A 27,501-nucleotide genomic window follows, 5' to 3' on the forward strand; every position below is an offset into this window, starting at 1 on the left:
AACTAGTAGTTTCTTTTGAAATAAAGATTCCAGTTTTAAAAGTATTTAAAATTTTTAGTAAGACTTTTTGCCAAATATATTTAAGGTCAAAGTGCTTCTTGATGAATCACTTTTTATAGTTAGTATTGGTGCCTTTGACTCATCTTAGTTTGTCTGCATGTAGTTACTACCAGTTCCTGAAGAATGACCATTTCAAAGATTACCATAAGTAAGCAAAAGGTCTTCAGTCACACTGCTTGGCTTTACTTCCTTACTTTACCCTTTCTTACTGTTGTGACGTTTGGCAAGTTAGTTTCTCTACTTCCTGTTTGTTTATTGTTTTCCTTTTATTGGTGATAATAACAGTCTCTGTCTCCTAGGATCTCCTAGGTTTTTGTGAAGATTGAGTTAAGTGATTAAAGATCTCAACATGTTGTTAACATTTATTGAACTCTCAGTGAATTTGCTGAGATGAAGAACATTTGCTAGAGTTTTATATACACATCAACTCTTTTTGCTTTAGTAATTTTTTTGTTGGTTTGTTTGTTTTTGAGATGGAGTCTCGCTCTGTCGCCCAGGCTGGAGTGCAGTGGCGCAATCTTGGCTCATTGCAACCTCTGCCTCCTGGGTTCAAGCAATTCTCCTGCCTCAGCCACCCGAGTAGCTGGGATTACAAGTGTGCGCCACCACACTCAGCTAATTTTTGTATTTTTGGTAGAGACAGGGTTTCACCATGTTGGCCAGCTGTTCTCAAATTCCTGGCCTCAAGTGATCCACCCGCCTTGGCCTCCCAATGTGTTGGGATTACAGGCATGAGCCACTGCGCCCTGCCTTGCTTTAGTAATTTTTTTTGTACTTGGGAAAACCTACTTAGAGTAATCCACATTTTTAGAATGTTTATCTGTTTTATTCCATTTCATTAATTCAGCTTTCATTTCTAATTATTCTAGATTCACACATTTTTTCAGGAGGCTCATAAGTAGTAGAGATGGTATCGTGGCTATGTTATTAGGATTTTTGCTTTTCTTTGTAGTATGTAATAACTCTATTGTCACAATTGCATACTTCCTCTTTCCCGTAACACCAAACCTTCTCCTTCTACAGTCTCTCTGATTTCAATAAATGGCTTCAATAGGCCAGAAACCTTGGAGTCTTCTTTTGGTACCTGATTTTAAAATTACAGTAGGCCACCTTATCCAAGCGATGTGGTAGACCTTTGATATCTACTGTAGGATCATATGAATTTGTATCTATTTTGAATCATGATATTTTCTTTATAAATTCTTAATTTGAACTTTATTGTAAAGAAATGGAAAATTCTGAACTTCTTAATAACTAAATCTTTACAAATTGTTTTTCAAAAACTTTGAAATACTAGTGTGGTTTTGTATACTATCTAAAAATGCCATTTTACTTTGTGTTTGGCCAAAAAGTGATCCTGTGTCTGAAATGATAAAATCAGCTTAAAATTTAAAAACTAATTAGCATTACATTAATGTTTTCTTTTTCTTTTGTTCTCTTAGCTTCTTAATGAAGAGGATAACTCGGAATTATCGGCCATAGAGCAGCCATCTACTTCAAACCCAGCACCGCAGATTGTGCAGGCTGCCTCTTCAGCACCAGCACTTGAAACTGACTCTTCCCCTCCACCATATAGTAGTATTACTGTGGAAGTACCTACAACTTCAGGTATGAAACAGCTAGTAATGTTTTTATTAGTTCTTGTTTTTTTGACATTTTGGTTTTGTGTACTTATAAAGTCTGTTAATGGACTTACAAACATATATGCACATGGATATTTATATATATGTATGCATACTGTGTGCACATATAAATATACAAATGTATACACACATATATGTGTGTGTGTATATATGTGTACATACTTATATAGCCATAAAACAAGATAATGATGAGTGTGAGTGAGAATGTGGTATGTGTGACTATAGGTGAAGGGTGTACATAGTGTTATCCCATACATATGATAGTTCTTGAATACAAGTCAGTAATTCCTGTTTGCTGCTGTTCATCTTATTCAGGTCACTCTAAAGAACTAATCTGTTTTTCTGACTACAATTTTTATTTCCTAAGCAATGATAAATTATTCAGTTTGATCACTTTTGTATACCAGTGTGATTTTGTATACTATCTGATGATTATTGAATTTTGTATGTGATTATAACTTCTCTAGTCTAATAATTTCTAAATAAATTCTAAATAACTTCTCTAAATATTTTGTATACTCATTATGAAAAAATTTCATTTTAAAAATCAGTTACTGAAAAACATTTTAACAGAAAAAATTTTTCACTAGAACTTTTCATCTTATTCTGTAGTTAACATCATCTACTGCTCTCAAATTAATGCCAACTTTCTCTGGTTACCGTTTTTACATTTGGAATGTGTAAATTCAGTATTTCTTCTACCAAATTCATTTACTTTTTTTGTGTAGTTACTGAAAATCATTTTTTCATGGTGTCCTCACTAATGAAATTAATACATGCTTACTCCTTTTATTTGTATAAAATGTTTATTTGATGAATATGCTTGCTCATTGCCCGGTTTTATGCACAGTTTTTACGTTGATAACAATTTTGTCTTTAAGATTTAACAGCTAGTTTGATGCCTGTTAAAATTTATTATATGCCAAATACTTCTTCAATATTTTACAAATTTTCACAATATAATAATAAGACTTTGCTACCTTAGATTTAAAAAATTAATTTGACTGTAATATTGAAGAAAGAAAATGAGTTGTTTTCCCACTGATGTTTGTCTGAGTAATGAAAGATGCTATGAATGATTTTAAGAGTGAAATTGTGATCCCTTTGTTGTGACTACCATTGCTATTGCTGTGTAACAAACTACCCGAAATGTAATAGAGTAAAATATCGATCATTTATTACTGTTAATTCTTACTGTTCTGGGCATGGACTGGGTTGAACTATGCTATTCTCTTCTAGAGTCTTATGTGACTGTTGTCTGATGGTGGCTGGGATTAGAATGATCTCAAAAGAGATCATTCCTTTTTCACATGTTTGGTGGTTTATACTGGCTTCAGCTAGGACCACAGCTGGGGCTACTGGCCAAGACAGTTAAATGTGGCTTCTTATTGTGGCTTACACTTCCTCGGTAGATGGTGGCTGGGTTCCAAGAACAAGCATTCTGAGAGAAAGTCAGATGGAAGCTGTATCACCTGTTATGATACTGTCTCAAATGTCACATGGTATTACTTCTGCCATATTTGGTTGTTAGAAATGAGTCACTAAGTTTAGTCCTTATTCAAGAGGAGAGGAATTCATCTCTACTTCTTGATGAGAGGAGTTTTAAAGAACTTGAAGACTAACTTTTAAAATTGTCACAATTGCATACTTACTCTTCCCTGTAGCACCAAACCTTCTCCTTCCACAGTCTCTCCTATTTTAATAAATGGCTTCAGTATGCCAGAAACCTTGGAGTCTTATTTTGGTACCTGATTTTAAAATTACAGCAAGCCCCCTTATCCAAGGGAGATGTGTTCTCAGAACCCCAGTGGATGCCTAGAACTACAGCTAGCACTGAGCCCTATAAATACTGTGTTTTTTCTATACATACTGTTTTTTCTTTGTTTTTGTTTTTGTTTTTTTGAGATGGAGTTTCGCTCTTGTTGCCCAGACTGGAGTGAAATGGCGTGATCTTGACTCACTGCAACCTTCACCTCCCGGGTTCAAGCAATTCTGTCCCCTCAGCCTCCCAAGTAGCTGGGATTACAGGCATGTGCCACCACACCTGGCTAATTTTGTAATTTTAGTAGAGACAGCATTTCACCATGTTGGTCAGGCTGGTCTCGAACTCCTGACCTCGGGTGATCTGCCTGCCTCGGCCTCCCAAAGTGCTGGGATTACAGGCATGAACCACCGTGCCGGCCCATACTGTGTTTTTTTTTTAATACATATATACTTATGATAAAGTTTAATGTATAAATTAGCCACAGTAAGAGATTAACAACAACTAATAATAAACTAGAACAGTTATGGCAATATACTGTAATAAAAGTTGTGTGAATGTAGTCTCTCTTTCTCTCTCTTGGAATACCCATTCTTCTTCATGTGATGGTATGATATGATAAAATTCTTATATGATGAGATGAAGTGAGGTGAATGACATAGGCATTGTGATGTAGTGTTAGGCTACTATTCACCTTCTGATGATATGTCGGAAGGGGGATTGTCTACTTCAGGTGATCCTGGACTGCAAAACCATCACGATGTCGATGAGTGAGGATCCTTGACAATTGAAGGTTATTTTTCTGAAACCTTTTGGAAGAACGTTGTAACTGGAAGTTGTTGTCTCTTTTTTATTAACTTGTTGAAGTGTTGCTGCAGAGGTTATAGTGCTTCAGTGATTATTTGGGTGACTTTGATACTATGTCCCATTAAGGATCATATTCTATAATTTTGACATTTAATGTCTGTGCAGTTTGAAACACTTCAGCAAATTTTGGTAATGGCCACATTACTGATTCTGCTTTATTTTATTCTTCGTCTTCCTCTTCCTCTGTAGATGACTCTAACTCTTCCATGGCCTCATTTATTAACACTTCTTGATGGCCTTCAGTTATGACCTTCTACTTCTTCATCAAGCATATTGGCAAATCCTTCTCTACCAACTTGTCATGCTGTGTGATTTTCCTGACTTCTCCATTGATCCCCAAGAAGCCTTTAAAATCATTCATAACTACTCTAACCATTCTTCAAGGCGACATCTACAGTTTCTGGTTTTAATTCATCAGTTGCAGCTTTGATGAATATTACTGCATCAGCAATAGTGATTTCCAGCACTGTATTATGTCCATGTTAGGGTCTGCATCAATTGCTGATCAAATGTGATTAAATACTAGGCAAGTATATGTGGCCTTGACAGACCAGATGATGCACTGGGCAAGGGACTGAAGCAATTAGGTTATATTTGGAGGTCAAAATAGAACCTCGACATTTTCATTTTCATAGCAAACAGATTCAGGACGGTCAGCTGCATTGTCTGTTATTAATAGGGCTTTAAATTTCAACTTGTCTTCTTTCAAGTAGTTTTTCACTTCGGGGATGAAGCATTGGTGGAACCATTCCATGAACAAGATAGCTGTCACCCATACTTTCTAATTATGTTGCCAGAATTTGGGCAGATAATTTTTAATTTTTTCTTTGAGGGCACATGGATTCTTCACTTTGTACAGTATACCTGGCTCTGTCATATGCCCTGCAGTGTCACCACACGCTATCTGAGTTAATCTGTCCTTCCATGTTTTAGGCCTTAATGCCTCCTTTGTACTTTGATAAATGTCAGTTCTGTCAGGCATCTTCTCCCAGAAGAGCCCAGTTTCATCGCAATTGAAAGCTTGTTTGGATGGTATCCTTTCTCCTTAACAGCTTCTTCAACTCTGCCAGAAATGCGACAGCAGCTTCTTCATTAGTAGACACAGACTTTCCCGTAATTTTTAAGTCCAAACCTAATCCTCAATCTGTGTGAAAATTCCTTATTTACAGTAAATGGCTCAGTGTCTCTGGTTTCAGGAGATTCCTTGCTGAAATCTTCGTATAGGCTCAGTGCCTTCTGGTGCAACACATTGCCGTCAATCGGAACATGTTTCTGCTTGTGTCCTTCACATACCAATTAATTCCTCTTCCATCTTAACTAAGCACTTATCACACACTGTGGCCAAAACTTTTGCAGTTGGGGATGTGACAGCAAAACTAACACAAATTTCTTTTTCCTTCACAATTTCACAGATAGAAGATTCGTTTTTACTGTAGATCTTAGCAACCTCAGCCTACTATTTTTTTTTCTTTATCAAGGCAAGAACTTTCACTTTTTCACTTGAAGGTAGCACTTTATGGCTCTCTTTGGCATATCTGAATTGCCAGCATCTCTACTCTTGTGTTTTGGAGCCATTATTAAGTAAAATAGAGTTACTTCAACACATGTACTGCAATACTTCAATCGTAGATTTGATAACATAGAGTTGCTAAATGACTGATGGGTGGGTAGTGTTGACAGCATGTATACACTGGACAAAGGCATGATTCACATCCTGGCCAGGACACAGTGAGTTGGTGTGAGATTTTATCATGATATTCAGAACAATGCATACTTTAAAACTTATGAGTTGTTTATTTCTACAGTTTTCTATTGAATATTTCTGGATTGCAGTTGACCTTGGGGTCACTGAAACTGTGGAAAGCAAAACCATGCCTAAGGTAGAACTATTGTATATGGTTTTTCTCTTTTAATTTTTGATGAAATGAAATATATTATTATATGTCTTTAAGCTAGTCCATCTCCATGTTCTGAAATACACAGTTTTCATGCCATGTTCTAGTCTCTTCTGGATTTAGATTTGTGAATATTTTAAAGTTTTTACAATATTAGTGAGATCTATAATTTTATGCTCTTAGCAGATGGAGAGAAGAGGTGGAGCTGCTAAAACTTCAGACAGGAGATGCTGGTAGTTTGGACTAGAGTGCTGGTGGTGAAGAGTATGTGGATTCAAGCAATATGTGGGAAGTAAAAATCACTGCCTTGGTGACAGATTGGATCAGGATGAGGGAGAAGGGGTTAAGAATGATGCCCAAGTATCACTGAAAAGGAACAGGTTTGGGATGAAGATCAAAATGTTATTTTTTGGCCATGTTGAATTTTAGGTGCTTTTGAGAACTAAAGGGGAGATAGCAAATAGGCAGTCAAGTGATAACAAATAGACCCACATCAAATAAACCTGAAATTCAGAGGAGAGGTTTGGGCTAGAAATAAATGTTGCAAATCAGCTGTGTGTAGTTGGTAGTTGAATTCTTAATCCATGAATGAAATAGCAAGGGAGAGAGTAGAGAGGAGGAAGAAGTTGTCTATGTTGAGGAACTACAACATTTAACAGTGAGTAGGGGAAGATTAGCAGATCAGCAAAAGAGAAGCTGGAGAGGTATGAGAAACACCAAGATAGAGTCATCTAAGGACCTTCAGGAGAATGAAGTTAGATAAAGGGTAACAGGAGAACCTTGAAGACTAGCAACACAAGTAAAGAAGAACTATTAGGCAGGTAGGAGAGGACTCTGAAAAGAATATTCTAGAAGCCCTCTGAGAGGAGAGAATTTTAAAAAGAAGTGGCTGGTCAAGAATTTAAAAAGATTATACCTAACACTTACTGTGTGCTTACTGCATGCCTGCCCTTTCTCCAAGTTCTTAGGTATATAGCTCATCTGATTTTCCAGCCATCCTGAGTAAATCACATCTGTAAAATGAGGTTCATTTTACAGAGGAGAAACCAGTCATGGAAAATTAAATAACTTGCTCGTGTTCACATAGCTTCTCAGTGGTAAAGACAGAATTCGAACTCAGATGTATGTAATTCTAAAGTCCACAGTCATGTTTTATAATTGCAGTGTCCTATGATTTTGGCTATTTGAAGGTCATTGGTGAGTTTTGCCATAATGGTTTCTTTGGAGTGTTTCGAATAGAAACCTAGCATATAATGGGAAAAAAAGCACACAGGTAGGGAGGAAGCGAAGACAGCAAGTGACTCTAATAACTAACAAATGGAAGCATCACACATCCTCAAAATAGGGAATCATTAAATACATTTTCAAATAATATTATATTTAAATATTTCATAACCATTAAAATTAGATTTTTTGAAGACCATTTACTGATATCACACACTTTGAAACAGCAAATTTAAAAAGTAGAATATAAAATGACATATATGATGTGATCCCCATTATTTAAGAAATAGATGAACATTTCCATGTAAAGGAAATTCCAAGATATGTTAAAAATAATCACTTAGTCTGGATGGTATAGTAATTGGATTGTTTTCGCTTTCTTTAAAGAGATACGGTCACATGCTGCGTAACAACATCTTGGCCAGTGACAGACTGCATGTACAATGGTGCCGAAAAATTTCCGTCACCTAGTGACGTGGTAGCTGTCGTAAGGTTGCACTACTCAGTGTTTGTGGCAGTGTTGGTGTAAACAAATCCACTACACTGTCAGTTGTGTATAAGTCTAACACATACAATTATGTACATTATATAATACTTGATAATGGTAATGACTATATTACTGATTTGTATATTTATTAATCTTAATAATTATTTTAGAGTGTATTCCTTCTACTTATAAAAAACACATTAACTGTAAAACAGCCTCAGGCAGATCTTTTCAGGAGGTATTCTAGAAGGCGTTTGTTGTCATAGGAGATGACAGCTCCATGTGTGTTATTGCCCCTGATAACCTTCCAGTGGGACAAATGTGGAGGTGGAAGACAATGATATTGATGATCCTGACCATGTGTAGGCCTAAGCTAATGTGTGTGTTTGTGTTGCAGTTTTTAACAAAAAAACTAGCCATGCATGGTGGCACATCCCTATAATCCCAGTGCTTTGGGAGGCTGAGGTGGGAGGATCACAGCCTAGGAGTTTGAGACCAGCCTGGGCAACTTGGGGAAACCCTCTCTCAACAAAAAATACAAAAATTATTTAGGTGTGGCAATGCACACCTGTAGTCCCAGCTACTTGGGAGACTGAGGTGAGGGAATTGATTGAGCCTGGGAAGTTGAGGCTGAAGTGAGCCGTGTGCCACTGCACTCCAGCCTGGGTGACTGAGTGGGACCTTGTCTCAAAAAAAAAAAAAAAAAAGTTTAAAAGTTTAAAAAATTTAAAAAATAGAAAAAAGATTGTGGAGTAAGGATATAAAGAAGAAAATATTTTTGTACACTGTACAGTGTGTTTGTGTTTTAAGCTGTGTTCTTATAAAAGATTCACGAAGTTAAATTTAAAGGTTTATAAAGTAAAAATACAGAAAGCTGAGATTTATTATTGCAGGAAGAAAAATATTTTAAAATAAATCTAGGGTAGCCTAGGTGTACAGTGTTTCTAAAGTCTGTGGTAGTGTATGGTAGTGTCCTAGGCTTTCACGTTCACTCGTCACTCACTCACTGACTCACCCAGAGCAACTTCCAGTCTTCTAAGCTCCATTCATTGTAGGGGCCCTATCCAGGTAGGCCACTTTTTAATATTTTAGAACATATTTTTACTGTACTTTTTCAATGTTTAGATGTATTTATATAACACAGATACTTAACATTGTGTTGCAGTTGCCTAGAGTATTCAGTACAATAACATGCTGTACAGGCTTGTAGTCTGAGCAATAGGCTATATGCCATATAGCCTAGTTGTGTAGCAGGCTCTACACTCTAAGTTTATGTAAGAACACTCTATGATGTTCCACAAAGACTAAATTGCTTAACACATGTCTCAGAATATATCCGTGTTAGTAAGTGATGCATGACTGTATTTTAAACATGAACTGTGCTAGATTTTGCAGAGATTATATTCTCCATTAGGTCACTTTTTGGCTAGTTTTTAATAGATCTGAGCAACGTAAATAATAATACATGACATTTGTGTAATGCTTCACAGTTTACAGAGTCCTCTTGAATACTCTTCTATTCTATCCCGTAATAGCAAGTAATAGCCCTGCTGCGTCAGTTTTATGGATGAGAAAGTGGAGCTTTTATAGTGCTTAAGTGATTAACTTGAGGTCACACAACTTCTAAGAGGAGGATTTGGAGCTGGAGCTCGCCAGACTTTAAATCCTTTTGTTGAGAACCACTCTCTTAAAAGGGTAGAGAAAAATAAGTAAAATTTAAAAGTGAAAATTAAAGCTGTAGCAATTGAGTTTTCCTACCCAACTTTCATCTATTAGTGGTAGGGATTTTTTTTCCTGTCTCGAGTATTAAAACCTTTCAAAAATTTACATCCTTGTTATTATGAAAGATCACATCTCCTTGGATAATGTGTGCCATTGTTCCAGTTTTTAAAATTTAGTTTTAATGGTACTGCCTTAAAATTTGTAAACATCATTTTTACTTAGATTTTGCTTCTACTCTTTCAGAACTAAAGAAATCTGTTTACTTGACCACTTATGTTTTTACATTCTGATAATAAATCTTTTCTAAGAATTTGACTCTTGTCTCTTGTGTTTGATAACATTCAGTATTACACTGCTAGTACCAATTCCATGTGATTAGATTAAAAATGACCTAACTTCAGGTCCTTAGCTCTTATAGACAGCACTAAAAATTGTTTTAAGACCTATATGCATGAAAATATGGTAGAAGTATTGCTAGAATAAAATGTGTTTTTAGGTTGGAAATGCAAGAAATTCTGTTAGAGAAAATTGTAAACAAATGTAAAAAAATAAAAGCATACTTCAGAAATATTGCTGGTTCATTTTCAGACTACTGGAGTAAAGCGAATATCTCAGTAGAGAGAGTCATATGAATTTTTTGGTTTCCCAGTGCATACAAAAGTTAATGTTTACACTGTACTCTTAAGGGTGCAGTAACATTGTGTTTAAAAAATGTACATATCTTAATTTAAAACTTTACTGCTAAAAGATGCTAATGATCATCAGAGCTTCAGTGAGTCATAATCTTTTTCCTGGTGGAAGATCTTGCCTCAATGTTGATGGCTACTGACTGATCAGGGTGGTGGTTGCTGAAGGTTGGGGTGGCTATGGCAGTTTCTTTTCTTTTTTTAGAGACAGGATTCAGTGGCGCTATCATAGCTCACTGTAGTCTTGGACTCCTGGGCTCAAGCAATACTCCTGCCTGGGCCTCCTGAGTACTACAGGGACAGCCATTTAAAAAATAATAATAATATTTTTAAAGATGGAGTCTCCCCACGTTGCCCAGGCAGGTCTCAAACTCCTGGCCTCAAGTGATCCTTTTGCCTCAGCTTCCCGAGTAGCTGGGATTACAGGTGCCAGCTACTGTGCCCAGCTCCAACTGTGGCAATTTGCTAAAATAAGACAGCAATGAAGTTTGCTACACCAATTGACTCTTTGTTTTACGAAAGAATTATCTATAGCATGCAGTGCTGTTTATGGCATTTTACCCACACTAGGACTTCTTCCAAAACTACAGTCAGTTCTCTCAAACCCTGCCACTGCTTTGTCAGTTAAACTTATGTAATCTAAGTCCTTTTTTGTCATTTCAACAATGTTCACAGCATCTTCACTAAGAGTATCTCCCATCTCAAGAAATCACTTTCTTTGCTTATCCATAAGAAGCAACTTTTCATCCATTCAAGTTTTACCATGAGATTGCAGCAATTCAGTCACATTTTCAGGCCTCACTTCTGGTTCTACTTCTCTTGCTGTTTCTCCCACATCTGCAGTTACTTTCTCCACTGAAGTCTTAAACCCCTCAGTCATCTGTGAGGGTTCATATCAACTTCTTCCAGCTCCTGTTAATATTCGTATTTTGACCTTCTCCCGTGATCCTGAATGTTTTTAATGGCATCTAGAATAGTGACTCCTTTCCAGAAGGTTTTCAGTTTACTTTTTCCAGATCCATCAGAGAAATCACTATCTATGGCAGCAATTGTCTTATGAAATATAGCCGTAAAATCATAAGACTTGAAAGAATGACCCTTTGATCCATGGGCTGCAGAATGGATGTTGTGTTAGTAGGTATGAAAACAACATTAATCTTCTTGTACATCTCCTTCAGAGGTCTTGAGTGACCAGGTGCATTGTCAGTGACCAGTAATATTTTGAAAGACATCTTTTTTTCCTGAACTTTCAATAATGGACTTAAAACATTCAGTAAACCGTGCTGTAAACAGGTGTGCTGTCATCAGACTTTGTTGTTCCATTTATGGAGCACAGAGTAGACTGAGCATAATTCTTAAGGGCTCTATGATCTTCAGAATGGTAAATGAGCATTGGCTTCAACTTAAAGTTCCCAGCTGAATTAACTCCTTACAAGAGAGTCAGCCTGCCCTTTGAAGCTTTGAAACCAGGAATTGACTCCTCTCTAGCTATCAAAGTCCTAGAAGGCATCTTCCAGTGGAAAGCTGTGTCATCTACATTGGAAATCTGTTGTTTAACATAGCCACCTTCATCAACGATCTTAGCTAGATCTTCTGCATAATTTGCTGCAGCTTCTACGTCAGCACTTGCTGCTTCATGTTGCACTTTTATGAAGATGGCTTCTTTGATGTAGCCTCGTAAACCAACCTCTGCCAGCGGCCAACTTTTCTTCTTTACCTTCCTCACTTCTCTCAGTCTTCATAGTATTGAAGAGAGTTAGCACGTTGCTCAGAACCAGGCTTTGGCATATAGGAATGTTGTGACTGGTTTGATCTTCTAACTGGAACTAGAATTTTCTCCATATCAGCAATAAAGTAGTTTCCCTTTACTCATGTGTTCACTGTAGTAGCACTTTTAATTGCCTTCAGGAACTTTTCCTTTGCATTCATAACTTGGCTGTTTGGAGCAAGAGGTCTGGCTTTCAGTGTATCTTGCTTGGCTTTTGACATGCCGTCCTTGCTAGGCTTAATTATTTCTAGCTTTTGAATTAGAGTGAGAGACATGTGACAAAACACGTACAGTGTTTATTAATTAGGTTTCCTGTGTTCTATGGGCACAGTTTGTGGTGCCCCAAAACAATTACAATAGTGACATCAAAGATCACTGATCACAGATCACCATAAAAGATATAATAATAGCACTGGAAACATTTGAAATGTTGCTAGAAGTACTAAAATAGGACAGACACACAAAGTGAGCACATGCTCTTGGAAAAATGGTGCTATCGACATTCGATATGTTGTCGATTCAGTGCGGAATTGCCACACACCTTCAGTTTGTAAGAAATACAGTATTTGCAAAATGCACTAAAGCAAAGTGTATAAAACCAGATATGCTTATAGAAAACTACCGTAGTTATAATGGAGAAAAATACAAAAGTGATGTCAGACAATGTGGTGTATGCTACTTTTAGAACCTACTTTTTTGTGTGTGTGTCGGTGACTCTAGCATCAGTCTAATGAGTTGATTGACGTGTAGCATTTTACTTTACTACTTATGTTGTAATAGGTGATGGGCTTTATTTTTAAAAATCGCAGTCTGTACTTTCTATTGTAATGTATTTCTGGATATTGTATTTCAAAAATTGGAGAAAGAAATACTTTATAAAAGAAAATCTAAAGAACCAGATGGATAAAGGAAAAATGGGAAGAGAAAGGCACAAGAGTGAAAAAGTAAAACTTCAATCTTTTAGCAAAGGGAAATACTGAATTTGCTTAAGAGATTAGGACTGTTGTTGAAATCAACATATGTAAAAAAATTACCCCTTGTATGTTATTGGAGCAAAGGATTTGGGGTCAGGAGCTTCCTGTGTCTGCCACTTAATGTTTAATATTGTACAAGCAACTTTTCTGAACCTCAGAGATGCTAAGATCAATGTATATAGAAGTGGTATATGAAATGGTTAGTGCTATGTAAATGTTTTGTTATTATTATTATTCCTGACTTTTTCTTTTTGTTTCTTTGGCTGTGAGATAGTAGGCAAGTAAACTAAGTTATTTATGCATACTAATAAGCACATAGAGGATGCTCTTGTGCACCAAAAGCCGATACACCAAAAGCCAGACCTCTTGCTCCAAACTGCCAAGTTGTGAATGCAGAGGAAAAGTTCCTGAAGCCAATTAAAAGTGCTACTACAGTGAACACATGAGTAATAAGTATTGTGAGATTCTTAACTTCTCTTGTCTGGCACTCTTTTTCAGAATTTCAATCTAGAGGTTCTTGTTTAGTGTATTAGTCTTTAAATGGTATTTATCCATTCTTTCTCTTTATAATAAATTTGGACTAAAATAAGATATATGATTGTAATAGTAATTTATAGCTTGTAACATAGAACTATAATAGTAGTCCCATATTAGTGGCCTATTGTAAATTGTTAAGTATGGCTACAAAATTAAATAGATTTTATTGGTTATTCTTTTTGAATTCTTTCTTCAGATACAGAAGTTTACGGTGAGTTTTATCCTGTGCCACCTCCCTATAGCGTTGCTACCTCTCTTCCTACATACGATGAAGCTGAGAAGGCTAAAGCTGCTGCAATGGCAGCTGCAGCAGCAGAAACATCTCAAAGAGTAAGAAAATTTTATCATTTCTTTCTATAAAATTATTTTTGTTAATTGATATGTACATTTAGTAATACTAAAAATAGTTCTTTGTGTTTAAGTGTGTATGTAGATTTTTTTCGAGCATCATGAGTTTGAATTGCACAGGTCTACTTGTATGCAGATTGTTTTAAATAAGTATATTGGAAAAATATTTTGGAGATCTGCAATAATTTGAAAAAACTTGGGATGAATTGCGTAGCCTAGAAATATTAAAAAAATTAAGGCATATAATGAATGTATAAAATGTATGTAGATACTAGTTTATGTATTATTGACTGTTTATGTTATCAGTAAGGCTTCTAGTTAACAGTAGGCTGTGAGTCGTTAAGTTTTGGGGAAGTCAAATCACTCAGATTTTCTACCACATGCAGGTGGGTCGGTGTCCCTAATCCTTGTGTTGTTGAAGGGTTACTGTATTTGTTCTACTGTTGCTTATGTCTGTGGTCATTTTTGTTGAAATTGACATTCTCCTAGTTAAATTCACCTTCTCCATCCCTTGACTTCCTCTTTTCTATTGCTCTTCCCCACTTATCATTTCCTAAATTTTGATTTCAGGCACCTCGTGTGTTAGCCTTCACCTCGCATCCTAACTCACTCACTCTGGTTACCACCACCTGGAAAGTTTTTCTCTTTGCCTGGACCTCAAGTCCATGGACCTCTTTGATGTCCACGTACTTATTTCTCTTCTTACGTAGTTTGAATTCCATGGCCTATTATTTTAATTGTGAATCATCTTTTTTTTCTATTTATGTTTTCTATATTAGCATAGCCAGTTTAGTGACTGTGAAAAAACTCAAGGTAGCCGAAAAACACAGAAATGTTACAAGGCCTTCAAATTATTTTTGTCAGCTGTTGTTTTAAATAACATATTCTACTCTAGAATTTTGGAATGATGATCAAGAATTCTGTCTTCCTCATCTACCTGTTTTAGTAATAGAGTTAATGAGATACATGTATATTATTCTTTGCTCTGGTAAAAGGAGTGGCTGTCTCAGTCATGCAGAGTCAGTGACATGCATACACAGCTGCTATTCTGCAGCCAGGTAAGAGGCAGAAATTATTTACATTTTAGTGTGGCTGCAAGGAGTGCTAGAATTTTTTGCCTTTTTTTCTTGCTTCAGACTTGAGAGATGCCATTTCAGATCCCTGGATTCACCCCATTTTGTTCGGGAAAAGAAAAAAAATCAATTCACCCAGGAAAGCTAGAATTAGGTGAGGAATCAAGGGAGAGAGATGTACTTCCATGTATGGCATTCTCCTCTAGCTGCTATGAGGTCAGAGCCCAGCAAGCAGATCCTCTTGAGAGATGAGCATGTGCCCTGGATGTGTTTCTTTTATCAGCAACAACCCTTTTTATGCCTGCTCCCACTACCTTCTTCCGGCACACACAGGGTTAAATGTCAACATAAATAGCTTTGGACACAGTTATGAAGGTATATAAAGACAGTAAACTCCAGTTTTATTTGTTATGCCTTTTTCTTCACAGAGGAGGAAAGTAAGTCTCTTAACAGAGTGGCATAATATAGCTGAGTCAATAAGAATTTTTGTTGCTGTGAGGGGAACATCATAGAGGAGGAGGATAGATCTAAATAGGGTGTTTCTGTCTAAATCAGTTCTAGGTTACTTAGAACACTTATATTTGTAAATGCACATGCCCATCTCTCAGTGAAGTAGATTGAGTCCTCTCTAGCTATGAAAGTCCCAATAACTCCTTTTCTCAAGGGGTATTTCCCTAGAGACCTTGGCAGTGGCAAAGGTCCTTAAAGAGTATTATGGAACTTAGATCATTTACTGCCCTAACTTCCATACAATAGGATAGAATTCTAAAGACAATGTAGGAAGTATTAAGTCTTGCCAAGTGTGCTTTGAGGAAAGTTGATTTTACTCCTTTTGGAGAGAAAAGTCTGAAGTGTTACTGTTCCGTTTCCTCATGGTCATCATTTCCAGCACCCTGTTTTAGAAAGTAAATGTAATCCTCAGCCGGAATTGGAACATGTCCATAATGAAAAATTCTCTGTTTTCACCTGCTTCTAATATCATTGTAACTCCAGCTTGTGAGCATTGTGGAAAATTTCATAGACAGCAAAGTATTAATAGAATTGTGTACAAGAGACGCTAACTTAGGTCTTGTAAAAAGTCTTTTAAATTTACCAGTGCTTCCTTAACCCAGTGCTTCAGCACCCTCTTTGTGCAGAGTATGAATGTTTGCATATGAGTCTCCATTACCTGATTGAGATTAAAATATTGGTCTATGGCTTGAAAATTGCTAGGAGAGTAGATTTTAAGTGTTCTTACCACGAAAAAATATAAAATTGAGCATGGTAATTAGCTCAATTTAGCCACTCCACAATGTATACACATTTTAGAACATCATGTTATACATCATACATATATAGTTTTTGTCAATTACAAACAAAATCTAAAAATTGAAAAAAAAGTCTCATCGAATTAGCATTTGAGTACATTCAGTTGTAAATGAGTCTCAGCTGGGTGTGAAAGCTTATGTCCTAAATCAACTCTCATTGGGAGAATATAGATAGTCAAGAGACTTTAAGACTACTGTTTTTTACTATTTCCTATTTCTGATGCATAGAATTGCAGAATTGCATGTATGTTATGGAATGGTTAAGTAGTTTTCTGAAAATGACAACTTATTTTTAATATTTCTATGAAAAATGCTAATTCCAAACCATTAATTTTATAAAATGTTTAGAACATGGCTTGTTCTTCAGGTAGGCTCATTTCATCATCTTATAGTGGGTAGGGCTCTTTTTTTGTAATTTGTTTTAAATTGTTGCAGTAACTTGTCTTTTGACATTTAGAACTACCACTGGATAAATCATGAGCAACTCCAGGACAGAGATCTTGCATTTACATTCCCAGTACCTAGTTATTATCAGGCACATTTTTGTTGTTTAGTGAATGACAGTCAATTATGTTAATGAATGCTTTCTCTGTATTAGCCAATGTGGGAAAATAGGAAGAGGAAAATACCACAGGTGTTCTATTACAGCTCTCTATTTTAAAATATTTCAATGTCTTTACCAATTTTAGGATTCAGAAATTAATGTTTAATGTAGTTGAAATTATTGCCTAGATACCATTTTATTTTTTAAACATCTTATATAATAACATTTCCCTGTTACTTAATAGTTGAGTTAAATTCCCTGGAATCAATATGCTATTGAAATTTAGTGGCCATTCCTCTAGAGTGAACAATTAAAGTATTTTCAAATGTTTGTGTTTCGATTTTTTTCTATTAATATTATAAAAGACATCTTTGGGCATATTGCAGTGACTCACTCCTGTAATCTCAGCACTTTGGGAGGCTGAGGCAAGCAGATTGCTTGAGCTCAGGAGTTTGAGACCAGCCTGGGCAACATAGCGAGACCTTATTTCCACTAAAAAAAAAAAGTTCAGCCAGGCGTGGTGGCATGCATCTGTACTTCCAGCTACTTGGAAGGCTGAAGTGGGAAGATCACTTGAGCCCAGGAGATTGAGGCTATAGTGAGCCCAGATGAAGACTGCAATGAGCCATGATTGTGCCACTGCACTCCAGCCTGGGTGACAGAGTGAGATCTTACCTTAAAAAAATTTTTTTTGTCTTAATGACTTTTGATAAAATTTCTGTGTTGATTTTGTTGTTGTTGTTTTGTTTTGTTTTGTTTTTGAGGCGGAGTCTCACTGCGTCCCCCGGGCTGCAATGCAGTAGTGCAATCTCGGTTCAGGGCAACCTCTGCCTCCCCAGTTCAAATGATTCTCCTGCCTTAGCCTCTCGAGTAGCTGGGACTACAGGAGCATGCCACCATGCCTGGCTGATTTTTTTTTGTATTTTTAGTAGAGATGGGGTTTTTAATAGAGACGGGGTTTTGCCATATTGGTCAGGCTAGTCTCGAGCTCGTGACCTCAAGTGATCCACCCACCTCGGCCTCACAAAGTGCCGGGATTACAGGCATGAGACCCTGTGCCTGGCCTGTACTGATGTTTTAAAATACACAGGATGAAATATCTTTTTTGCCATCACACTGACAGTTTTTTGTTCTTACTATGCTTTAATGTTTATTCCTTGAATTAATTTGAAATTATATAAAATTTTATAAATATGTACTTAGTCATGGCCAGTGATTAAATTTAGTATATTGAGTTTACCTGTGATATATGATTGCACAATTTAAGGGATTTTTGTACCCAAATAATAAGCAATATAAAATGATTTTGAAAGTTTTTAAATTTCAGGATAGCAGTATGCTTAGTGAGGCTACCATGATTGTGTGGAAAAGAACATCAATTGCCCTGGATTCAGGTTCCACTTTGACCCTCCTAATTATGTGATCTTGAGCAGAACCCTAGCTTCTCAGACTCGGCCTCACAAAATTGAGTTATTCACACTCAACTGAGATGATGTGTACCATGTTAGTCCATTTTCACACTGCTATAAAGAAATACCCAAGACTGAGTACTTTATGAAGAAAAGAGGTTTAATTGACTTACAGTTCTGCAGGCTGTACAGGAAGCATAGCAGCTTCTGGGGGTGCCTTGGGAAACTTACGATTGTGGCGGAAGGTGATAGGGAAGCAGGCCCGTTTTACATGCCTGGAGCAGGAGAAAGAGAGAGAGTGGAGGGGTGATGCCACACGCTTTTAAACAACCAGATCTCAGAAAAAAACAATAATGCACTCACTCACTATCATGAGAGCAGCGCCCAGGGAAATGATGTTAAACCATTAGAAACCATCCCCATGATCCAATCACCTCCTACCAGGCCCAGCCTCCAACAGTTGAGGATTACAGTTGAACATGTGATTTGGATGGGGACACAGATCAAACCATGTAATTCTGTCCCTGGCCCTTCCCAGATCTCATGTCCTTCTCACATTTCAAAAAACAACCATGCCTTCCCAACAGTCCCCCAGAATCTTATTCCAGCGTTAACTCAAAAAATCAACAATCCAAAGTCTCATCTGAGACAAGGCAAGTCCCTTCCACCTATGGGCCTGTAAAATCAAAAACAAGTTAATTACTTCTAAGATAAAATGGCGCTATAGGCACTGGGTAAATATTCTGGTTCCAAAAGGGAGAAATTGGTCAACAAAAGGGGATACAAGCCCCATGGAAGACTGAAACCAAACATGACAGTCATTAAATCCTAAAATTCCAAAATGATTTTTTTTTTGAGACAGTCTCACTCTGTCACCCAGGCTGGAGTGCATTGGTGTGATCTCGGCTTGCTGCAACTGCTACCTCCCGAGTTCAAACGATTCTCACTCCTCAGCCTCCTGAGTAGCTGGGATTACAGGCATGTGCCACCATACCTGGCTGATTTTTGTATTTTTAGTAGAGCCAGGGTTTCACCACGGTGGCCAGGCTGGTCTTGAACTCCTGGCCTCAAGTGATCGCCTGCCTCAGCCTTCCAAAGTGTGGGAGTATAGGTGTGAGCCACCACACCTGGCCAGAATAATCTTTGACTCCATGTCTCACATCCAGGGCTTTCTGGTACAAGGGGTGGGCTTCCCAGGCCTTGGGCAGCTCTGCCCCTGAGGCTTTGCAGTGTACAGTTCCTGTGGCTGCTTTCAGGGGCTGGCATTGAATGCCCGCAGCTTTTCCAGAAAAAAGGCCGCCAGTGCCTCTACCTGGAAGACATGTAGAAACATGATAGAAGTGTGGAGAATTATCTCCTAACATAGTCTGCTGTTGATGGGCATTTAGATTGTATCTAATCTTTTGCTCTTACTAGCATTGCTGGAATGAATTATCTTTAATACATCATTTTTATAAGAGGGAATATGTGTATGTATATATAGATATCTGTGCAGTATATTTTAAGAACTGGAATGGCTGGATCATAGGGTATGCACATTTTTATTTTTGATAATTATTGCAAAATTGCCAACCATAGAAGTTGTACCAATTTATACTCCACCACTGTTTATGAAAGTTCTTATTTCCCAATCATTACTAATGCAGCACTGTCACATGTTTCTTCTTGATACCATTTTTATGAGTTTGATGTTACTCGAGTATCTTTTTTTGTGTGTGTGTTTATCTTTAAAGTTACTCTTTTCAAATGTGACTGTGAAAAAATAGTACTTGCTAATGCTTATTGATTACTCTGTGCCAGACATTGTACTCATTATTTCATTTGTCTATACAACAAATTGAGAACATTAGATTTTGTTGAAGTTCTTATGTTTATTACATTTAAGATGGTAAAGTTGTAATTTTTAGTGAACTATTCCAATGTTACATATTTACAGATTCAGGAGGAAGAGTGTCCACCAAGAGATGACTTCAGTGATGCAGACCAGCTCAGAGTGGGTAATGATGGCATTTTCATGCTGGCATTTTTCAGTAAGTAATCTTTCCCAACTATTTTGATTTTTTTTGCATGTATTGATTTTATGTATATTAAAGTAACATAGTGAAGAGAAGCAAATATTGTTAGCATGTGTCTACCTTTCTTAAAATGTAAATTGTTTCTGATATTGGACTAATGAATACTGTGATCATATGTTTAAATACAAATCCTAGAATTTATTAAACTCTTGTTTGCATAAAGGTGCATTGCAGCCATTATGAAGACGCTGACATGTAAAAGTACGTAAGCATATTTAAGCTATTTCAGATTTTTAAAGAGAAATACTGCTATATTGGTGCCCATTCAGCTCTGTAGGAGCATATAGAATGAAACTATAAATTCCGCTTTGGGGGCAGAGGATTTCCATTTGAGTGTCCTTAAGCTAGAAGAAGGATTGGAAAAAACGGACATTCTGGGCAATTGGAACAGTGTCACTTGAGACAGACAGTTATGAAAGTATAAGTCTTATTTGGGGGGAATGGTAAGAATTAGAAGATCAGAAACTTAGTAACATTTTAACATCTTGCAGAATTCTTAGTATTTGACTTATAAAGTAAATTTAATCTTCTTGAGGGAAGACTGTGTCAAAGTCTTCATTATTTCAATTCCTAATACAGGGATTGACATAGTAAACTCATTAAATAATAAGATGCCCAATAAATTACTAAAGCCAGTGGTAGAAACCATTTAAGTAAGTTTATTGATCTATGATATAGTTAATTTCTGCCCTCCACCTGGTTAAATGATCAAGCTTTCATTCTTGGATAGAATGCTGATTTAATTCGGTTTAGTTATAAGCTTTATTATCATAAAACCGAGAAATAAACTTATTTAAAGTGCCACATTCAACTTTAAAAAGTAGAAAATACAAACTTCATTTGTTGACACTTTTGAGTCTGAAAGTTCATGTAAACCTTGTCCTCCCAAGTTTGAAATGGTTTCTTGCTTCCATTCTATTTTCATCTGCTGAAGAAAAGAGGGGGAGAGGAATGAGGAAGGAGGGCAGGCAGCTCCTCGAATTTACTAATTGTAGTATTCTGGTTGTCAACCAGCAAATGTATATGCAAGATTTAAATCTTAAATTGGTTTTAGTTACAATTTCTAGTTAGATACGTTAGGTATAATAAAAAGGCAATAAACTCTGGTTACAAATGAGTGCTGTTTTGTAATATTAGTCCTGTGAACCTTGGTTTTTATCTTAATTTTGGTTTAACTGGTAATCCTATATGTTAATAACATTTTAATAACAAACCTCTCACATAGTTTGTTTACAAAAAAGAGTAGCTTAAACATTCATTGTTTTCATTGTTACTATACCTTTTAAGAAACCTTAATTAGAAAAGAAAGGATCTAAATATATTGTACTATTTTTAGTATAAATACCTATTTCTTGGGAATAAAAACATGTTATTTGACACCTTCTAATTATGCAACTCAGAAATGTTGTTTCTCCGTTTATTCACTTACCACCGGTGTCTTCTTTTTCATTTTTAGTTTTTAGATTTGAAGGTCTTTCACTGATGTGTTATAAATGCATGATAACTTAGACGCACTGGATGACTTTATTCTTAGCCAGTGATAGTATTATTAGCTAATATAATGTAAATGTATATATTTATATTTAATAGATTTAATATACATTATGTTTTACTAAATTTTTACTAAATTGTTTCCACAACTCATATATTTAACGCTTCCTGTTTTACAAATATTGTACCAATATTGTAACAGTAAATTTATATTTTTACCTCTATTTCCTGATTTTTTTTTTTCCTGGTAGGCTATAGGCCTAGAGTTTATTTGCTTGATAAGCATAGATTTATTTGTCATCACTACCATCTAGTGGCTGGTTTTCAAATTGCAACTTGCTATATTTTCCATGTTTCTTAAATATCTAATAGCTACTGTGGGTAAAACGGTCCAGAAAAAGATTTTATTTTTAGTGTGGGTTATTTATAACTTAAGCATGTCACGTTACATAACTTGCACAAGTAAAATTACAGTGAATATCAATAAGACTATTTCAATTAAAACCTTTTGGTGGTTTAATTGTTTCCTTCTTTATTTTTAGTGTTTTACCTCATATAACCCTAAAAAAAGTTTACACTTAAATTTGGTGAGATAATTGTGTATTCTTGTTCAGAAAATGTAAAAGAAGAAATGTTTGTAATAATGCTTTTGCTCTCAAAATCTTTTTAAAGTGTTACCATAAAATGCCTCAGATACATGCATAATATGCATATCTCTGATCTTATTTTTAAGAAACTTTCTAAGAGAATGGAACAGAATTTGGTTATTTGCCAAACACTAGAAATGAAAAGTTTACAGATAATTGACAGTCTATGGAAATGACCTTAAATTTTAGTGCTTTAAAATGTAATGGGCTCTTATTTGATCCTGTTTAGAAAACTTTTCTTCAGAGGTTTAGCCATTTGTACCGTGTGTGAATCTTCACATCAGCATGCCATGGTAATAAGTAATCACTTGCATTATTCTCATTTTAGACTTGAGGGAAACAGAAAGAGAAGATACTTGTAACTTTAAAAGAATTAGAAGAGTGTTTTGAAATGTGAATTCTGATTTGTAAGAAATTGCCAAACTGTCTTCCGAACTAGCTGTAGTATTTTGCATTCCCACCAGTAATGAATGAGAGTTCCTGTTGCTCTGTATCCTCATCAGTATTTGGTGTTGATGATTTTTTTTTTTTAAGACATTCTAATAATTTGGTGATGGTATCTCATTGTGGTTTAATTTTATTTCCCTAACAATTCATGTTAAGCATCTTTATTCAGTTCATTCTTTTGAACACCTACCATATACAAGTCAAAAAGTTACAGTTTTTAAAGGGGTTATCTGCACACTACACATCTTGGAAAACAAAAATTGATGACTTATTCTGTCCATGGAAAGTTGTTTTTTATATAGCTTTTAGATGACGTTACATAGCATAAGTAAATCCAGAAAAGGAACATCTAAGAATTGTAATTACAACTGAAGAAACCCATAAAGTATTTGTGAAGTATTGAATTTTATTGTTTTGTTTACCTTTTTTTTCTTTTTTCTTTTTTTCTTTTTTTTTTTTGAGCCAGAGTCTTGCTCTGTTACCCACACTCCAGTGCAGTGGTGTGATCTTGGCCCACTGCTACCTTCACCTCGCAGGTTCAAGCAATTCTGCCTTAGCCTCCTGAGTAGCTAGGATTACAAGTGCCTGCGACCACGCCCAGCTAATTTTTTTGTTTTTAGTAGAGACAGGATTTCATCATGCTGGCCAGGCTGATCTCGAACTCCTGATCTCAGCTGATCCCCCTGCCTCGGCCTCCCAGAGTGCTGGGATTACAGGCATGAGCCACTGCGCCCGGCCTGCTTTTACCTTTTTTAAAAAGCCAATTTTGTTGGCTGTTTGCTTAGGCTGGACTTCTTGTGTGGAACCACATGTGGGCTACATTGTGATCTGCTTTTAAGCTAGTTTAAAACTGCAGTTTCAGCTATTAATGATAAGCTTTCAGGAATGGATTCCTGTTGGCCAGACTGAGGAGAAACCAAGCTTACCCATTTGTTGATATACAGTATAGCAAATAAGCTGTTTGCAAAAAGTAGGCTATAGTCTATAAAGAAGCCTTAATTGGCAGAGTTAAAAGAAAGGGAACTGCTGTTTCCATTGAGCAATGAAATATTATTGATACGTCTATGTTAATTTGTTTCCAAATTGTGGTTTATAAAATAACTGTTTCTGTTACTTTTAGTGGCATTTATTTTCAACTGGCTTGGATTTTGTTTATCCTTCTGTATCACCAATACCATAGCTGGAAGGTATGGTGCTATCTGCGGATTTGGCCTTTCCTTGATCAAATGGATCCTTATTGTCAGGGTGAGTGTCTTGATAGCCTGTATCTCTTTTATCTCTAAAATGAGATGTCTGAAGTTTTCTGTGTGATTCATAAATGGGCACTTTATTTTCATGAATTCTGTTATTTCAAGGCTTATTCTTAAATCCTATATTTAATCATTATAGTGAGCTCTGCGGTATGAACACGTTATAACTTTATCATATGAGAAATTGTTAATATAGTGGAAAGAACTTTGAAATCATAAAAATTTAAGTTTGAATCTCAACTTTTTTATATGTCTTTTAACTTTAATTGTTCTGAGCATTAGTTTCTTTATAATAGGCTGATGATACCTGCCTTGTGGCATTTTTATGAGGTATGGAAATAATGTAATTAAAGTACCTTATCCAGTTACTGCACAAATATATGTGCTCAGTAAATCATGGCTACTATTATTGTGATATAGTGCAGGTATGCCTAAAATCAGTTAAAACATAAAAATTTCTCGTTTAGTCACATTATCATGAACTTAAATATTTTCTCACTCTTTTCTTTTGAAAACATTGAGAGCTCAAAAGTAAAGGCCTATGAAGTGATTATCAGAACACTTTTTTTCCCTCATGCTTCTTCTAAGCCTTCCTTATTTTCCTGTTGTTCCCTGAAGTCACCCTCTGGCTTCTTCTTATCATTTACAAGATAGTGTGTAGGGAGACAGTGATAAGTCCTTTTCCCCACCTTAACAACTTTTCTAGTCCCAAAAAAGTTTTCTGTAAAAATTGCTTAGGCATTAGTGTTGTTAGCATCATCTTCCCCCAGCTCTTTACCTTTGCCTTTTGAAGGCCTCTGTTCACTTCTTTTTACAAATGTTTCTTCCTAGTTTTTTTTTTTTTTTCTTTACTATAAGATCTAGGAGAATGATCAAGAATGGCTTTACTTATTGTTTTAATAAGTCTTTTGAAAAGTTACCTACACATTTTAAATGCTATTATACAATTAATAAAATATATACATTCTACATTTAAACATTCATTTCTTATTGAATGAGCTAAATCCTCCTAAAATTTTTAGTAGAATCATAGATCAAATATATTAGCTTCTCTAAAATGTTCACTTTGATAATATATCCATATTACTAAGTTGATTTAAAAGTACCCATTATGAAAATATTAATGTTTATAGATGTGATGCATTTCTTTATTATTTTAAAACTTATAGCTTCCCAGGGTTTCAGTAATCCATAGGTTTTAGTTACTAATCAATTAATTATTGGTTGGGACCTATGGACTGGTTTCTTCTAAGAAAATTAAAATTTGAGCCATCGTAAGAACTATCCCCTGACAATTTCTTGTTTTAGTTTTACTGCAAAAGATGTGCAGTGGGTTCCTAACACAAGTATAAATCTATTAGGTGTTACAGAACATACAAAGATAAAGACACAATCCCTTCCCTTATAGAAATTATTATTAAAATACCTCGAAGTTGGGCCTAGGTAAGTCCAACGTTGATTATGATACTATTAAGCACTATTATTCAAATGGGATTTCTCATCTAAATCACAGAACATACAAAATGATATGAGGACTGTTTTCTCAATTCTCCCAGTTAGTAAATTGCTAGTATCATTCTAGATGTATAAGAAAGAAGTTAATGCATCCTATACAACTTATGCCCTTAGAGTATTACAGCTTAATTTTCTCATAAGAACCTCAGGTTGAGAAGGGATTAGATTATCTAGTTATCAACTCTAGTTGATGTGATAAGATGGGGAACTTATATTCAAGGATTGGAGTTTCTTACAGTTTTGTAAGGTATATACTGTCATCAAGTTTGATCTCCAGGACTGTTTAATTTCCCTTAAAATACTTTTACTGAGTTAGAGTTAATGTTATGCCTTTAGTGTGTATTAAGAAGTGTTATAAGAAAAGGATTTTAAAAAATCTTTTGTATAAAATAACAATAACTGTCATTCATTTAACCCTTAGTGTGTGCCAGGCATAATTTGTTACAAATAACGAGTTTTCAAAGTTTTAACTGTATCTCTGATGCTGGTGATGATCTAGCCATTTTATTGGTAATGAAACTAAGAATAAAAAGAATCTAATAATTTGCTCAAGGTCTCACAGTTGTTTTTCTTGTGGAGACAGAGTCTCACTCTGCCACCCAAGCTGGAGTGCAGTGGGCGCCATCTTGGCACTCTGCAACCTCTGCCTCCTGAGTTCAAGCGATTCTCCTGCCTCAGCCTCCAAGTAGCTGGGACTACGGGCACATGCCGCCACGCCTGGCTAATTTTTTGTATTTTTGTAGAGACAGGGTTTCACCTCGTTGCCCAGGCTGATCTCAAACTCCTGAGCTCAGGCAGTCTGCCAGCCTCGGCCTCCCAAAGTGCTAGGATTACAGGCGTGAGCCACCGTGCCCAGCCAGTCCCACAGTTTTTAATGTGAATTGGCATCTACCTTGGTCTCAATTCATCACCTATGTTCCTACTTCTGTACTGCCTCTGTTACACTGTATTTTGACTTTTACTATAATGCTCCAAGTAAAACATTCCTTTTAGAGTTTAGTGCTGAGAGAAAAGTTTTCCCCTAAAACCTGGTGTTTCCTTTCATTAGACAATAAGTAATTTATAAATCATACTGCTGCTGTCCATTTTGTGTCTGAGCTGCCATGAACCTCGGATTTTGTGTAAATATCTTTAGCCTAGGCTTCCGATACTACTTCTGTCTAAGTTTTTTATTATTTGGTTAAAAATACATATGTGTTTTATTAAAAACTAACAAATTACATTTCGAAAGTAGGATGTAAACAATGAAATAGTGATGATGTATTAATATAATAAAATCGGATGAATTCTTAATGTTCATTAATTTATTTTCCAAAATTTGATTTCTCTAGCCTGTGACTGGCCAATCAACATGATTGGTTTACTTACATTAAAGAAAACACAACAGTTGGCTTAGGCTTATGATTTTAGTATTTTAAAACATTTTTGCTAACACAGTAATGAGTCCAACATTATTTTATCCTTTTTAGATAGCGAATCCTTCTCTTTCAAAATATTTTGGTGAAGAAAGACTCTGTTCTGGCTGTTCAGGTTGCCTGTTACTGGGTAACACGCAGAAATTTAAAATCAAAACGTATTGCCTTGGTTCTTTATTCTTTTTTGTTCTTGAAAAGCCTTTAAGACCTATATGAAAGTGTTTTATTTCTAACTGTGAATGACTTGACTGAAAAATAGTATAGTACAGTCCTGTGTAAGCTGCATCTTTTTCATTTCGAGTCCCTCCTTCATTGTACACATATTTTAAAGATGTAGGTGTACGTGGGATCTCTG

At 35.9% G+C, this 27,501-nt stretch overlaps 1 protein-coding gene across 1 annotated transcript in view; it reads left to right on the plus strand.

Moving 5' to 3' along the window:
* Positions 1–27,501, plus strand: part of NDFIP2 (Nedd4 family interacting protein 2) — a 72,659-nt gene that overhangs the window by 36,046 nt on the left and 9,112 nt on the right. Inside the window, exons 2-5 of the mRNA XM_010361835.2 lie at positions 1,503–1,668; positions 13,822–13,955; positions 20,243–20,336; positions 24,087–24,211. Coding sequence (XP_010360137.1) covers positions 1,503–1,668; positions 13,822–13,955; positions 20,243–20,336; positions 24,087–24,211 — 519 coding nt within the window. The remainder of the gene's footprint in view (positions 1–1,502; positions 1,669–13,821; positions 13,956–20,242; positions 20,337–24,086; positions 24,212–27,501) is intronic.

Source organism: Rhinopithecus roxellana, chromosome 18 (assembly GCF_007565055.1).
Source record: "Rhinopithecus roxellana isolate Shanxi Qingling chromosome 18, ASM756505v1, whole genome shotgun sequence".
Lineage (NCBI taxonomy): Eukaryota > Metazoa > Chordata > Mammalia > Primates > Cercopithecidae > Rhinopithecus > Rhinopithecus roxellana.